General features: G+C 42.8%; 1 protein-coding gene across 1 annotated transcript; it reads right to left on the bottom strand.

Moving 5' to 3' along the window:
• Positions 1-344: 344 nt before the first annotated feature.
• Positions 345-8,159, bottom strand: LOC133414451 (uncharacterized). Its single transcript, XM_061699810.1, has 2 exons — positions 7,759-8,159; positions 345-3,023 (listed from the first exon to the last, which is right to left on the bottom strand). The coding sequence occupies exon 2, from the start codon at positions 3,002-3,004 to the stop codon at positions 1,847-1,849; it is 1,158 nt and encodes a 385-aa protein (XP_061555794.1). The 5' UTR covers positions 3,005-3,023; positions 7,759-8,159; the 3' UTR covers positions 345-1,846.
• Between the last annotated feature and the right edge of the window lie 7,136 nt (positions 8,160-15,295).

Below are 15,295 nucleotides of genomic sequence, written 5' to 3'. Positions count from 1 at the left end.
TCAATTCCCTCAGTTGGTGCCCCCTGGGAAGTTGGGGGGGGGGGGAAAAAACAAAAAACAATGACACAAGTTTCACCGATCCACCTGAAATTCGGTGGCCATGTCTATCAGGAGCGGCAAGGTGGACGACTGGTTCGGACAGTTCCCGGTTCTGAGGACCAGGGTTCAAATTCGGCCTCGCCTGTGTGGATAAAACATGCACGGTAGGTCAATTGAAGAGCCTCAATTGGGAATGTGAGCGCGAATGAATGACTGCGTATTTGTAAATGGTAAATGGACTGCCACTTATAATAGCACTTGATCGGCACCATCACAGTGCCCAAAGCGCTTTACAAAGCCTCACATTCACCCAGTGCCCTGCGATTGGCTGGCGACCAGTCAAGGGTGTACCCCGTCGATCACAGTGAACGAACACTCGATGGCATTCATGAAGCGCTGTCATTTATTGAAAAAGATGGTCCCCGTCTGGTACAACATTCATACAAAAACCTCAGTACGGGGCGCCGCTTCTGCCGTGGAGAAGCGTGCTCACGCACCGCCGCTCTCCTATAAATATACAAGCGCCGGACATACATCCATACATCCATGCATACATACATACAAACGTACATACAGTGCTTAACAAATGGATGCCGATGGAAGCTTTTAGCCGCAGCTGCTCGAGATGAAGGGGGAAATCCCGAAAAGTGTCTTTTTATGTCTTGGTTACAATGTGAAATGAAAACTATTGGAATCATATTTTATTCTCCCCAAATTGTGACTTTTTTCAAATATTACACATTTTAAAATTGTGTTGTTTTTTTCAAAACAAATCTGGTTACATAAAAAAACATTCTTACCATATTAAACAAAATGTGTAAAAAAACATAATCAGTTAATATGATGTTGAAATTGTGACTTTTTTTGGTTATCTTTTATTGTTGTATTACAAACTGATTACTGTAATATGACAATTTTCTTGAAATAAATGCGTTTTAAATTTTTTATTTTTTAAAAAACAACTTTATTGTTTTAATACTTTTTTTCTGGTATAATTACATTTGACATCATGCTTACAAACTGCTTCTTTATTTGCTTGTCAAGCGACCATTTCTTTCTCTTAACAATATATAAGAATAAAATATTTTTATTTTTCAAATTAAAAATAACTAAAATTGTTCTCGTAAAATTACACCTTTTTATAGTAAATGTTCAGCATTTTCCATGTGAAAAAAAAATGCTTTTCCTGTAAAATTATAAACTTTGTTTCTGGTTATAGTAAATCATTTTTCTCATTATATTAAAGAACATACAGTAAAATAGAGTAAAAATGATGACATTTTCTCCTGATATGATTCAGTCTAATAAAATTGTGACTTTTTTTTTCTCTTACGATTACAAACGTATTCTTACAAAATGTTTTTCTTATTCAATGACACGCTTTCAAATAAAATATTTTTCTCATAGTCAATGGTTAATTTAAATTGTTGAGTTCAATTTCCTGTATGCATTTATTATTTTTTTCTGGTACAATTACCTTTTTTTCCCCACTACAACTTTTTCTGTTCCTATGATTTTTGCATCTTGCAAAATTACTACTTTTAAAAAAAAAAAAAACATTTTTTTTCTTGACAATTTCTTGAGTTTTTTTCCTTCCACATTTGATTCTAACTGAAAATGATGACAACTATTTGAATAATCCATTTGTTAAGCACTTTATGTCCACATAGACAGATGTAGGAATATATTAATATCAAAGTCATACACATGCTTACGTACTAATAACTTAGGTTATGAAAGGTAAATCGTAGAAAAACATCTCTATATACTATGTTGTCATGTGAGGTTTTTGAGGTGTGTCGTATGGTTATCCCCGCCCCCTCCTGGCAAGCGCCTCGCGGGCCAGGATCTGATTGGCTCGGGAGAGCAGCACGCAAACGCAGGACGAGTCGATTCGGATCCACCTCCAACCTGTCCGGTTGTTGGCGTCCTTGGTGAGGGCGCGCACATACGACTTCTTGGCCTTGCACTCGCTCACCCACTGTTTCTTGTCCACGCCCAGGCAACCGGCGCCCGCCACCCCAGTGGGCTGGGACGCCCCCCCGGTGGCAGGGCCGTGGCTCTTCTGCTGCTCGGCCTGGCGGCAACGGGTCTCGTAGAAGTACTGCTTGAGCGGACCCGTCTGGGTCTGGATGTCCTGCAAGACGGTGACCGTCTGGCCCTGCGCGTCGATGGCCGTCGTCTTGTCCGTCACCCATACGCTCTCCGCCTCGCACACCGACTTCTCGCCCCGACGCCGGTCCATCGAATGCGAGCGTTTGTCCCTCCTGAGGGGACGGCCCACGTCGGATGCAAATCCCGACGCGTTGACCCAACTGAGGCTCCGATCCCCGTGGCCCTCCACGCGAGCGTCCTCCGATTCTTCTGCGTCGTCCTCCGGAAGGCCGCCTTCCAGCATGACCAGGAGGGGCGGGCGGTCTGGGGGCGAAGCCGAGGAGGAGAACAGGACCCGCGGGTGGCTGTCCAGAAACATCTCGTCCCTTTCCGGGAGGCCTTCCAGGACGCTCAACCTTGCCCCCGGGGTCCCATTGACCATGCCGCTCACTGGAGTCGGCGTCGCCCCCGTCGCCGTGGGGCCCCTCCTTGACGTGTTCCCGAACTGCTCCGTGGGAACGGTCGTCGTAGACCCTCTCTGAGTCCTCCGACCGGCGGATGCAGGATTTTGGATTATCTGGGTTTCCACCTCAGAGACTCGCGTGGGTGCGTTAGTCGAGTCCAGAAAACCGCCGCCCACCCTGGTGCGGTGCGGTCGACTGCCGCTCCTTTCCGGCGAGTTATCGGTGCGGTTCTCCAGTGCGGCCGTTCTGTAGTCCTTTTGCGAGGCATTTCCCCGGGAGTTGTAGTCCAGCGGGAGGCGACGCCGGTCGTCGTCCACGCTGGCGGCGGAGGCGATCCTGGACGCAGGCTTGTGAGGGAAGGGCAGGGCCGAGGCGATCACCATGGCAACCAGGGGAAGCCAGTGCATCACTCCCAGGACGTATCAGCTGGGTGAGCAAGAAAGAGAGAGAGAGAGAGAGAGAGAGAGAGAGAGTGAGTTACTTTGGGAATGTGCTTGCTGCCATTACGCTAAGTGGCTCAATTAAGATGTAAAAAGGGGGAGATTTTACGGGGGGGGGGGGGGGGGGGGGGCTGCGGCTTTACGAGCTCGAGCAAGAACGGCCCTTGCAATCTTGGCACAACCTGTGGAAAAAAAACGACAGGTCGCCCTCTGCTTCCTCAAAATGGAGATCCTGCACACTTAAAAGTCTCACACAAACACACTGACACGCGCACACTCAGTCTTTCACACACACACTCACACGACCTCACTTTCTCACACACATAGTAGTCAGACTTGCGTGCGCCACACACGCGCGCGCGCAGGTTCAAAAATGTTCCACGTGAAAGCCGCCAAGGGAACGCACACGCCTCCATTTGAACACCGCTTGTCACAGACTTTTTCAAAGTCAAATTGACATCGTTCCGCTGATTTCCCAGCACATAACTTTCATTATTATAATAAATAAATAAGTTATAATGGACATAAATTATCTGCAGATTTTCGCTATTTGCGGTTGAGCCCGGTCCCTATCCCCACTGTCGTAATAATTAGACAAATAGAGCACAAATAACTCATGAATATGCAAAAACAAAAATGAAGACCACGCCCTGCAGCACCTGAACAGCGGAGGTGGCATCTGTAAAGCTGACAACGGTTTCAAGTGCTGCTGTAGGCCAAATAATCACTGACAATCTATGCAACAAGTTGTTGCCGATACCGCCGCGGTTGCCACTTCGCTGCACTTGCTCCTTTTGGAAATGCCAATCGAGCCGCGATGAGGACGACAAGTCAAATAAGACACGCCCCCCGCCCCGCCCCCACAAACACGTTTGACGCGTCACATCACGGATTCAGTCATCAGTCCGAAAGGATGACGACCTCACACACAACATGCGCGTGCACACAAACACACGCGCTGTCAAAACACGCGCACACACCGTCTCTTACACACATCACGTGTGTACACAAATGTTTTGTCAGTCAGTGAGTGAGTGTGTGTGTGTGTGTGTGTGTGACGGAACATAAGTCAGCGCGTTGACAGGGTTTAAAAAGTCTTTCATAAACCACACCCTGCTGATGAAACATAGCGTCAACTTCCTGTGTGCCCTGACTCAACAAAAAAAGGAAACAACCGCAAATAAAAACAAGCATGTCTTACCCCGATGTTGTTGTTGTTTTGTTTTTGTTTGTTTTTTTTGTATAGAAGTGGGATCCCTAAATGGCAAGCAGTATTTTTCCCCACGGGGAGAACATGCAAACGCCGCAGAGTCGAGGGCCGGACTTGAACCTGGGTCCTCAGAACTGTGAGGCAGATGTGCTAAAATTACTGATGTTTACCAACAACAACAAAAAAACATGACAGTCACCGAAGACAACATTTCTTTATTTTATTCCAAAAAAATGTTCTCGGTTCTCTCTAAATTCTTTGAAGTTCGCAAAAACATTTTTTGGGGTCTTGGTTTTTGGTGTGTGCTGTTGTGCGTAAATCTCATTGCAAAAAAAATATATATATAATATTTCTTTTTTAATAAATCAGCAACAATTTCAGCAATTCACTTGGGTCGCTTGTGTGTACGTTAATGAGGGGGAGGGGTTGGGGGCGGGGAATGAACTTAAATGATTTCAACAAATGGCTGCAATATAACAAAGAGTGAAACATTTAAGGCGGTCTGCATACTTTCCGTACCCACTGTAGCTCGAAAAAAATAAAAAAAATAAAACTTATTTGAAGTTGATTTTATTCTTTTTTTTTTTTTTGCAACGAGACTTACGCACGACAACAAAACCTCGAGGACACGAACGATAAATGAGTCAATCTTAACCATGACACATGACGAATGCGTGATATTTAAGTGTGTGTGCGTGTGGTCGTCAGGTGTGTTTAGTGTGATGACGCCATAGGGGAAGGCTCACCCCCGGCATTTAACACGCCCCTCGCATACACGGGGGGCTAATTACACTGTGTGTGTGTGTGTCACACTAAGTGTTTTTGCATCTTGCGCAAGCCTTGATGATAGCGCGCTCCATTTGCTCCTGTCACACGCTCGGCCGGCGCAGGCCTCGACAAAGACCCTCCTCGCCGTGTGTGCGTGCGGTAACGCTAACATGCTTCCAAACGGAGTATAAACAAACACAGGAATAGGCAGCCCTCCCACTCGTCACGTTAAAAAAAAAACACACACAAAAAAAACAGCAAGGAGACTGACCTCTGAACTCGACCTCTGTGCTTTTCCATGATGCTTGAGCACTTAGCATTTAGCATTTTCAACTGTATTATTATTTTTACAAAGGTGCCTCTCTTACTTCACATTGATTGACGTCATAACTCCGGATTGTGTTAACTGCAAACTAATGAAGTCAGTACATCTGTTGAAGCCAAATTTGGCATCATAAAAAAAATGATAACTTTTTAAATCGATGATTAAAGCGGCGGAACGGTGGGCGGCTGGTTAGCACATCTGCCTCACAGTTCTGAGGACCGGGGTTCAATCCCCGGCCCCGCCTGTGTGGAGTTTGCATGTTTGCAGGTTGTCCCTGCGATTGATTGGCTGGCGACCGGTTCAGGGTGTACCGACGCCTCTCGCCCGACAGGCTCTTGTCACTTGGCCCTAACACGTATAACCTAAAGTTAGAAAGGTTAGAAACACATAAATCTAAAAAAAAAATATGTATATTTTGCAGGATCATGCTACAAAAAAATACCACCAAATTAAAATTTGAAATCCAATTTGGAAAATTAATAATAATACTTCAAGCAGCAATGAACAGGCCTTTGTCACTGGGCCCTAACGCATTTAATAATTCATGTATCCTCGAAAGAAAAATGCAGAATTATGCTAAAAAAAAAAATTCCACTTGAATTTTTGTCAATATTAAATACAATTTGGGTGTGATTTTCTTCAAATGATTTTGTTGTTCCCTTATTGTGTCCTCAATGTCACTATTGATACCGTGTTTAGAATTAAATGAAAGATGTATGTATTCTTTATGAGTACCTACATTCTCGCTGGACACAACATTAGGTACGCCTCCTCAATCTAATGCAGTCCCAAAACAAATGAAAAGTAAACGCACCCTAAAGACATTCAAAGTCAGTGCTATTATCTTTGTAAAGGCAGATATTTCCCATGGCGTACCTAACGACGCGCTCGTCGTTGCGAAAACAACATGGCTGAAATGAAAGCCTCCCACGTGGGCCTAACCGGGGGGGGGGCATTTATTGGAGTGGATTCCGTTGAACCCCGTAAAAAGCGGGTGGCGGCACCGTCGCTCTTGCCTTCAAAGGCAAAAAAGCCCTTCGGCCGTGTAAGATGCGATCTTGCACTCTGACCGTGACGCATGTTGGGAATCGGTATGGAAGAAGGGACGCCACGAAACGGGACCACACGTGGCGGCAAATAGTGCGGCGTTAGCCCGCGGGCCTTTTCACCCGAAATGACAAACCATCTGACGGCTGATGAGCTCCATTGTCCTACAGTAATCCGCGCGCTTTCATCTGCAGAAACCTGGGGGCACTTCACAAAAAAAAAAAAAAAAAAACACGAGCACGGAAAAAACACACGAGGCCCACACAGGAAGAGCTGAATCCCCCCAAAAAGCGGAGTTCATCTTTCTGCTTTTCACTTGATGACGTCCGGCGGTGTTCAACTTTAGTCACCAGCTTCTTCACTTCACAGCTGCTCCTTTTTTTTTTTTTTTTTTTTTTTTTTTTTTGGGAGTTTCCGAGCGATTCGATTGTAGATTATCCCTGAAAAATCCGGGTCAAATTTGTAAATTTCCGACCTGCGGCGCCGACAGACTTCAGTTCACGTAACGTACGGTGACATTGGCGGGGCGGGGGCCTCGGTGCCCAATTCTGTCGAATTTGGAAGAAAAAATAAAAATCAATCATCCCTGACACCAGTTTCACCAATCGATTGGGTGAATGTTCATCCTAACGGGACGCATGAAAAAGTCTCAAGAACCCGTGCCAAAAGTTCAAAAGGTGGTCGGCCATTTTGGTCACGCGTCATCAGCAATCGCCAGCACTTAATGAAGAAATCCCACATAATGCTTGACATCTCACCAGAAGAACATCATCTGCCATGTAACTAACTACTTTTACACTTTACCGCCGCGCACACATTTGCGTGCTCCAACACCCCCCCCCCCCCCCCCTCAAAAAAAAAAAAAAAACATGCAAGGAATTCGAGCGTTGAGCAGAAAATGTCACAAAGGTTCGGATACAATTTTTTAAAAAACACACACAAAGTCACCCAAGCACACGGCAGGAAACAGAAAAGGACCCACAATAACACAATAAAAGTGTAATGACATGTTATTCTGTTATTCTTATGTTCTCTAAGCTTAGGGTATATTTGGACTTTTACAGATCGCTTTGATCTGTGCTAATAGTTGCAACATGCTTCTTCTAACACTAAATAAAAAAAATAAAATAAAAAACATTAGCGATGAATAAATCAAGTTTTAAGGTTGCATATGCCAAGTCTTTTTCCAACGCAGCAGACATTTAATCCTTATCATATCTAATTGACCCCATTTTAATGATTTTCTTCTATTCTTGTCAAGGGACTCATTCGGCCAAGATTTTTTTTCTTCTTTTTTTTTTCTTTTTTTTTTACGTACTCTGCAGGTAACAAACGTCTTGAATGTTGGGGTTAAAAGTTAATTGTCCATACCGTTGAGGTGAGATCCGGACCCCGCGTCCTTCCAGCTGGCACCGCATTGATTCCCAAGTCCTGGCCCCCAGACAGTCGCTCAACTGATTTTAGAGCGGGAGTCAAAAACACACACGCACACGTCTCTGTACTTTTAAAAAGTCCATGACATCTCCCCAAAAAAAATCAATCCAATGTGGCGTAAGTGGGGGGGGAGAAAGTAGTAAAAAAAAAGTCCGTCTGCTGTCCAGGGAGCGCACCCAGCCAAAGTGCTCAATTATCCCCGACAAGCAAGGCGAAGCAGAAATCCGGCGCCTGAATGCCCCTCTAAAGAAGGCCAAACATGAAAACATTCCTGGGTGCAAGTATGCGCGGTGGCGAGCTGAACAAGTTGGCCCAAACGTTGGAAGAAGCTCCGCAACTCCGCCTGGCTGCGAGCGAGGCGCATAAAGTCAAGTCGGGAGTCAACACGCTGGCATTACCGCAACACCTAACATCCGGGTAGGGCTCGCACAAACAAAAGCATTTCAAAGAAACGCGAACAGGGTTTAACGTTCCTCTGCTACTTTTATTTTTCATGAATGCAAACTGTTATATAAATCTATTCATCTAAATCTACGCGGTACAGTTTCAGCTATCATTTTTAACGCTGCTTTTATTTGACTCCTTTCCTGTGTTTAGCTTCGCTAGCTTGACGTAGCTACTTATGGCTGGGTGATTTTCCCTCGTTTGATAAAAGACGACGTTTTCAAGATGTTACTCGTTGAAAACCACACGGGCCAAAAGTCAACAAGTTGCACATGTAAAAAGGAGAATGAGTAGATGTATTTTTAGGAGGCATTTTGTCTAAAGAATAGGAAGTAGTAGTCGCCCGCCATTTTGTTTGCTAGCGGCTAAAAAGTTTGGACAAGCATATAATTTCATGACTGAAATAGTTTTATCTTTTTATTTTATTTTTAAATCCCCTTTAGGCCGCCTCTGTGATTTTCTCTCCACCCAGTTGTTTACGAAAACAATTAAATGAAATAACAGCAGTAATGTTGGCCTGTGTCCAGGTTGGTAACTGCAAATTATTACAAACAATCCGTTGTAGTGAGTGACGTCAATGCTACACAGGCTCGATTTACCGGAACATTTGTCCTTTTTTTCTTTCCCAGTGAGGTACATTATAACATGTACACATCATTTGTTTGTAGTTTAATAATTTAGTTGCCCCCCACACACACACAAAAAAAGGAAGGAAAGCAGTTGTTGGAAGTCCCATGGAATCAAGCTGTGATGTCTTCCCCAACAACAAAATGGCGGGAGTCGTTTAAAGGAGACGACTATCCATCCATTTTCTACGCCGTTTATCCTCACTAAGGCCACGGGTATGCTGGAGCCTACCCCAGCTAACTGCGGGCGAGAGGCGGGGTACACCCTGAACTGGTTGCCAGCCAATCTCAGGGCCACAGGTGGGTAGAGTAGCCAAATATTTTACTCAAGTAAGAGTACTGTTACTTTAGAATAATATGACTCAAGTAAAAGTCAAAAGTAGTCATCCAAATATTTACTTGAGTAAGAGTAAGAAAGTACTCCATAAAAGAAACTACTCAACTAAAGAGTACCTTGTGAGTAATTCTGATTTATTTTTATTTTTTTTAAATCAGAGCATGAACATCAAAGAAACAAAATATAATATATGGGAGTCGGCACACACCGGCCACCATTTCAATTTTTAATTGCCCAAAAACCAACAACACATGCATTGGGCACTACAGAAACGTTATTTGCTTTCTTCACTTAAATGACTTCATATAGAAGCTGTTTGCTGAACAGACTTAGTGATCATGTGTGCGACACCATAGGTTAGGGCTAATGTTGCCATTTCCATTGGCAACACAACAATAGAAACATCCGCAACTTACCACAAGGTGTTTTATCAAGTTAGAAATGGGCTGAAATATTAGTGTTTGGGCAGTCACAATTTAAGAGCTGTATGACAAAGCTGTTGTTATTTGGAGTCTGTCTAGTCAACACACTCGCGTGGCTGTTTTTTAATTGTTTTCCCCCCCAAAATTGAGTGATTTTGATTGACTCGCGAAGGCGACGTGCGCGGTCATGTGACTGCTTTGTGTCGTCTGAATGGTTAGTTGGAGTCCAATGAGAGTGATTGGCGCAACGGGCGCCCTATGCGGAAGTCGAAGATGAAGTCTAAAAATAGACGCGCATACGCTAGAATGAGTAAATAAAAGTAGCGAACGACATGTCGATCATTGTAACAGTACAGTTTATTGAAAATGTTACTTGAGTAAATGTAGCGCGTTACTACCCACCTCTGATCAGGACACATACAATCATTCTCACCTACGGGCAATTTAGAGTCTTCAATTAACCTACCATGCATGTTTTTGGGATGTGGGTGGAAACAGAAGTACCTGGGGAAAACCCACACAGGCACGGGGAGAAGATGCAAGCTCCACACAGGCGAGGCCGGCTATGAACCCGGGTCCTCAGAACTGTGAGGCAGATGTGCTAACCAGTCGCCCACCATGCCGCCTGAAAGGAGTCATATGATGGAAAATTGACTTTTTATCGTTTGTATGTTAATTGTGTCTGGAGTGCCTGGAAATTATTTATCTTGGTCTCCTTTTTGTGTATCACAAAAACCTGGCATTTGAGTAGGGGTGTGCAGACATTTTATATCCACTGTAGATGGATTGATAGATAGAGCACAGCTTTGTAACGTCTTGCCAACTTTTGACACACTTTTTATAAATCCTATTTTGATCTCCAAAGGCTGCGATAAATCAGTCGTTTATTCCCCCGATTTTTTACTCAATTTTTGGAATCCTAAGGCTCACTCATAAAGTTTTCAAGTGACTTTGATGGTGCCTCAACATCTGAGTGACTCATGTTCTTCAACTGGAGGCCAGACAGCCGCCGATCACAAGGGAGCTTGTTGGTGTTTAGGAAATGTAGTGCTGTGGGAAGACAAATGCAGTTCCGGGAAGGAAGATTTACATTCTCCAAGCGCGTGTGACAATCTCGTTGGGTGTTCGCTATTCGGTATTCTCGTAGCGTGGATGGATGCAGGCGTAGTGCGACCGAGGCATTGCTCTCCTCCCAGGGCTTCTTTTTCTGATGTTGCATCATCACATCGGAATATTGAGCTCGAATGATTTTGTGGTGTGTCAGTAGTGCACACAAACATTCATGAAAAGTTGTAGAGTTCAAGTCTTTGCAGTGATCCAAGAAGCCAAGGCACGTGTTGTCTTGATCATCCTTGTCTTGACTTGCCCTGCGTGCGCTCAGATGTTTCACACATGCGACCTCCATGTGTGCAATGAAATTTTTCCCGTAAGAATAAAAACTTCCCTTGCTATTTCCCAGTTCACCTATTACTGATGCAGTGTATTGCAGATTTTTTTTTCATATACATACTGCGCATAATTCGCCATATCACAGAATTTGAGTGTATGCTCTAATTTTGTTAGTGGAACCTAACCCTCACCACCATGAGGATTTACTCTAGTGTACAAGACTTTTTCTAAAAAATAAAAAATAACTAAAAAAAAATGTATGACATTCTTCTAAAAGAAACTTTTTTTTAAAAATATTTTTTTTTAATTGAAAAAAGAGCTTTTTCTTAAGACTTTTCCCCTTCGAATAATTTTTTTTTTTTTCTCAAAACGTACGGTTTTTAATTCTTTTAAAAATGTGGAACTTCTTCCCCTTGGAAAAATAAGATGTTTTTTTTTTTTTTTTTTTTTTTTTACTAAAAATGTATGATTTTTGTATGTATGATTAAGTATGAATTTTCCCCCTCAAAAATACTCCTTCTACTCAGATTTCCTGTTTGTCATTTAAAAATGCTTTGTTTCTAAATGAATGACTTTTCCCGCTGAAAATTAAGACTTTTTCCCCCTCAAAATGCACGATTTTTTTTTTTTAAATCTGGAATTTTTTATGACTTTTCTATAAAAAATCTGACTTAAAATAAAGCAACATTTTGTCGGCGGTGTGGGACAGACAACACGTAATTCGTGGATCAGACTACAAGACAAATTTGGTCTTTCACGATTGCACTATGTCAGTCTACTGCAATAAAATCTTGTGTTCCGATACCACCGCATCCCGTCTTTTACGATCACTGGGCTTTATCTTGTCAACTCAACCGCGACCGGATACACCCGTTACCATGGCGACGACATCGCAACGCGTGTATTATAAGGGACAAAATGGGGAAAAACGTGCTGGTGGTCACTGGTGCTCGGGAGATAACGCTCATTTAAGGTTCGCTTGAGGTATGCTCATGTACTTTTAATACGATACGGCTCGCAAGCAGGCAACAAAACGTTATGTAGCCTAGCAAGCTAGTGCTAGCACTAACGGTTGTGCGTAAATATCTCGGCGTTATGTCGAATCATGCTCTAAAGTTTTGGTGTGTGTGAAGTAATTTAATTACAATAAAGTAGTTCAACTACAGTAAGTTAGCTCCCGTTATTTCTGTCCTGTTGTAATGTTGGTTTGACCTGACTGATTAGAATACATGACCTGACGAGAGGAGTGATTTCCAATCTTTATGGAGCGAAGGCACATCTCTTGGCACACCAACAAACAAAAAAATGTCACAAAAAGTAGATACTCAGTCATTACTGTATGTACTTCCTGACATATTTATTTAAAAAATAACATTCTAGATGTTTCCCCCCCCCCCCCCCCCCCCCCTCAAAATGTATTGCTTTTTTTCCCTAAGAAAAAGTACTTTTTTTAAATGACAACCTTTCGGTCGAAAAACATGACTATTTCTAAAAAAAATATGACATTATTATGTATTTATTATACATTGTAGGGTATCATCTATATTCACGTTTGTGTGTGTATTTTACAGCGCAGGCATGGATGTGGCTTTTGAGGGCACATTGACCGACACCCAGACGGTTCTCCCGGTCCTTGCCTCAGATAAGTGAGCCCTTCACATGCAGACACCGGAGGGGGGTGTCTGGGTGGGTAGGGGGTGGGGGCGCGCAGGGGTTCAGCACTTTTGACCACTGGGCCTCCCCACCTTGAATGGCCTTGTTGAAAAGCACAGTCATAAATTGTGGGATGAGCCGCAAACCTCCCCCCAATCACAAACCCCAACGTCCCCCCTCCCCTCCGTTCAATGAGTGGTGGTTTCCATCTCGGCTAGCCTCTCGCTCTTTAGAGATGAAAGGATAAGCAGAAGAATAGGCACAAAAGACGGTCAGGTTCGTGTTACCGGGACGGCCCTCAGAGAAAGCACATGAAAGGCTTCGGGGATGGGAGAAGACACGGACACCGACAGCGAGGCGGACCGTCGTCAAAAGACGTTTGGCACGATTCCCCGACGCTCACCTGTGCGCTCAATTCAAACTCAAACCTTGATCTTAAAGCAATCACACTAAATGTTGGTATTTCATCATATCTAGCCCGATTGTGAGTAGGCTTTACACGATCAGAATTTTTGGGGCCAATCACCGATCAGCGAGTTTAAAAAAAAACGATAACTGATCACCGATGCCATCACAAGATTGAGCAATGTTTCTATTTCAATGACTTGTTCATTTACTGTATATACTTGTGTACTGTATACTGACTATCTTCAAAAGTATTCTCTATTCAGGTGATGCATTCTAATCAGTCAGCTCAAGCCAACACTGACTGAGGAGTATCTGCAACATTTGCACAATCAACATTGTCCCAAACTATCGTACTACTCGCTCGAAGTCTCGGCGGCCTTTGCACAATGGTCATTGCACCGGACTATTGCGATATCGGTCATTCGAAACTGCTCTCAGTGCTAGAGGACTCTGCATCTTTTTGCACAATTGTCAAAAAAAAAAAAAAAAAATGTACCGGCATTACCAGATAACTAGCAACCCATTATTGCTCAGTGACTGTTTCCTCTAAAACCTCTAATCTTTTTGAGAGTAGTAAAACTAAACAACTGAGATAATGTGGTTGCCCAAGTGTGCACACCCTCTTATAAGTGGGGATGTCGCTGTTTTCAGAATTACCCAATCACGAACAAAATCAATTCAACCTCTTGCTAAACGATGGTCAGCATACATCTGCCACCATTTTAAATGCCTCTTCTGGTAGGCTTTTCCTGACATATTAATGGTGGAAATGGTTTTGAAATGATTTATTTTGGTCTAATTTCTTTATATCACCGAAACCTAGTATTTAAACATGGGTGTAGCTACTTTTTATATCCACCGTGTGTCCCACTGAACTTACATTTGGACTCAAATTTGCATGAATCGGACAATAACAACACTTTTCTAACAGCAGCATATCATGCACTTTTTTGTTTTTCACACCATGTAGCGGCAAATTGAAAAGTAACCAAATGAATCGTAATAAACACACACATATATATATATATACACACACACAGGCACGGGGAGAACATGCAAACTCCTCACAGGAACTCCGATCCTCAGGTGTTTGTATGTATATAAAATTGTACAACTATATACAGTATAGGTATGATATATACAGTCATTAAAGTAAAATATTACACCACCTTTGTTTCTTCAATTTCAATTTCCTGTTCATGCCTGGTACCACTAAATGCATTTTACCAGAAGAATATATAATTCTGTTTATTATTAAGAAAACCATTGAAAATTGCTCGAGCTTGAAATCAGCACTTATATTAAACTCTTTCATTGCTATTTTCATTGTTATCATTATAGTTGTACGTTTAGTTGCACCAAACATTACAAATGAACAAGAAACTAACAATGGGTGTCGTATTTTTTCCATGACTATATCAATTAAGTATATCATACGTAATTTTCTTTGCTCATACGTAATACTGTGTCAGATTATTATTAGCAGTATTATTGTGTTTGACTGCCTTTGATTTCTCCCATTGTTACGAATACACGTGTGCTCACTCATTTGCCGGCCAGTGCTGTGTTTCATTGCGTACGAAGCCAGGACACTCGAAAAGTGGACGTTTCGGTTCCACTTGGATATAGTATATTTTAAGACACCATATGAGGGTTGTCGCGCATGTTGTTGTTGTTTTTAAAGTACTGATACTAACAAAAACTGGCACATGCTATTTTTGACTTCAAAATACTCAGTTGACAAGTGTAATTTGGCAGCTCGTAATGAAGTGCTGCCTCCACCGGTGAAAATACAATCCTTGCTGTATTTTTGAGAGCTGACATGCGCTTCCCAGTTTGCAGTCGCTTTTTCTTTCCAAGACTCGGGGGTCAACAATTAGCCATTCCCTCGTGCGGCCTTGAGTTGTCATGGTAACAAAAGCCGTACTCTGCATTGGCCCTACAGTAGAAGGGGTAAGTAAAACAGGTACATTTCAGCAAGGCAAAAATAAATGTCATTGTCTTTTAATTAAGGATCCTTGTGGTATTTTGACAAAAGCATGTTACAGACATGTTACGATACCTCGTAAGTGGTTTAAATTGCGCAAGAAAAAAAATGCGTATTTTCTTTTGTAGATTGTGACGTTCTGACAGCTTCAGTCTTTCATCTGTCAACACCAGCCACCAAACAAGGTGATGATTAATAATCTTCTTGG

Source organism: Phycodurus eques, chromosome 16, assembly GCF_024500275.1.
Source record: "Phycodurus eques isolate BA_2022a chromosome 16, UOR_Pequ_1.1, whole genome shotgun sequence".
In the NCBI taxonomy this organism is placed as follows: domain Eukaryota; kingdom Metazoa; phylum Chordata; class Actinopteri; order Syngnathiformes; family Syngnathidae; genus Phycodurus; species Phycodurus eques.
The sequence above is the reverse complement of the archived record's forward strand: the minus strand, read 5'-3'. Positions and strand labels throughout refer to the sequence as shown.

Coding starts and splice junctions, on each gene's coding strand:
- LOC133414451 (XM_061699810.1), bottom strand. CDS start 3,004: ATGCACTGGCTTCCCCTGGTTGCCATGGTGATCGCCTCGGCCCTGCCC.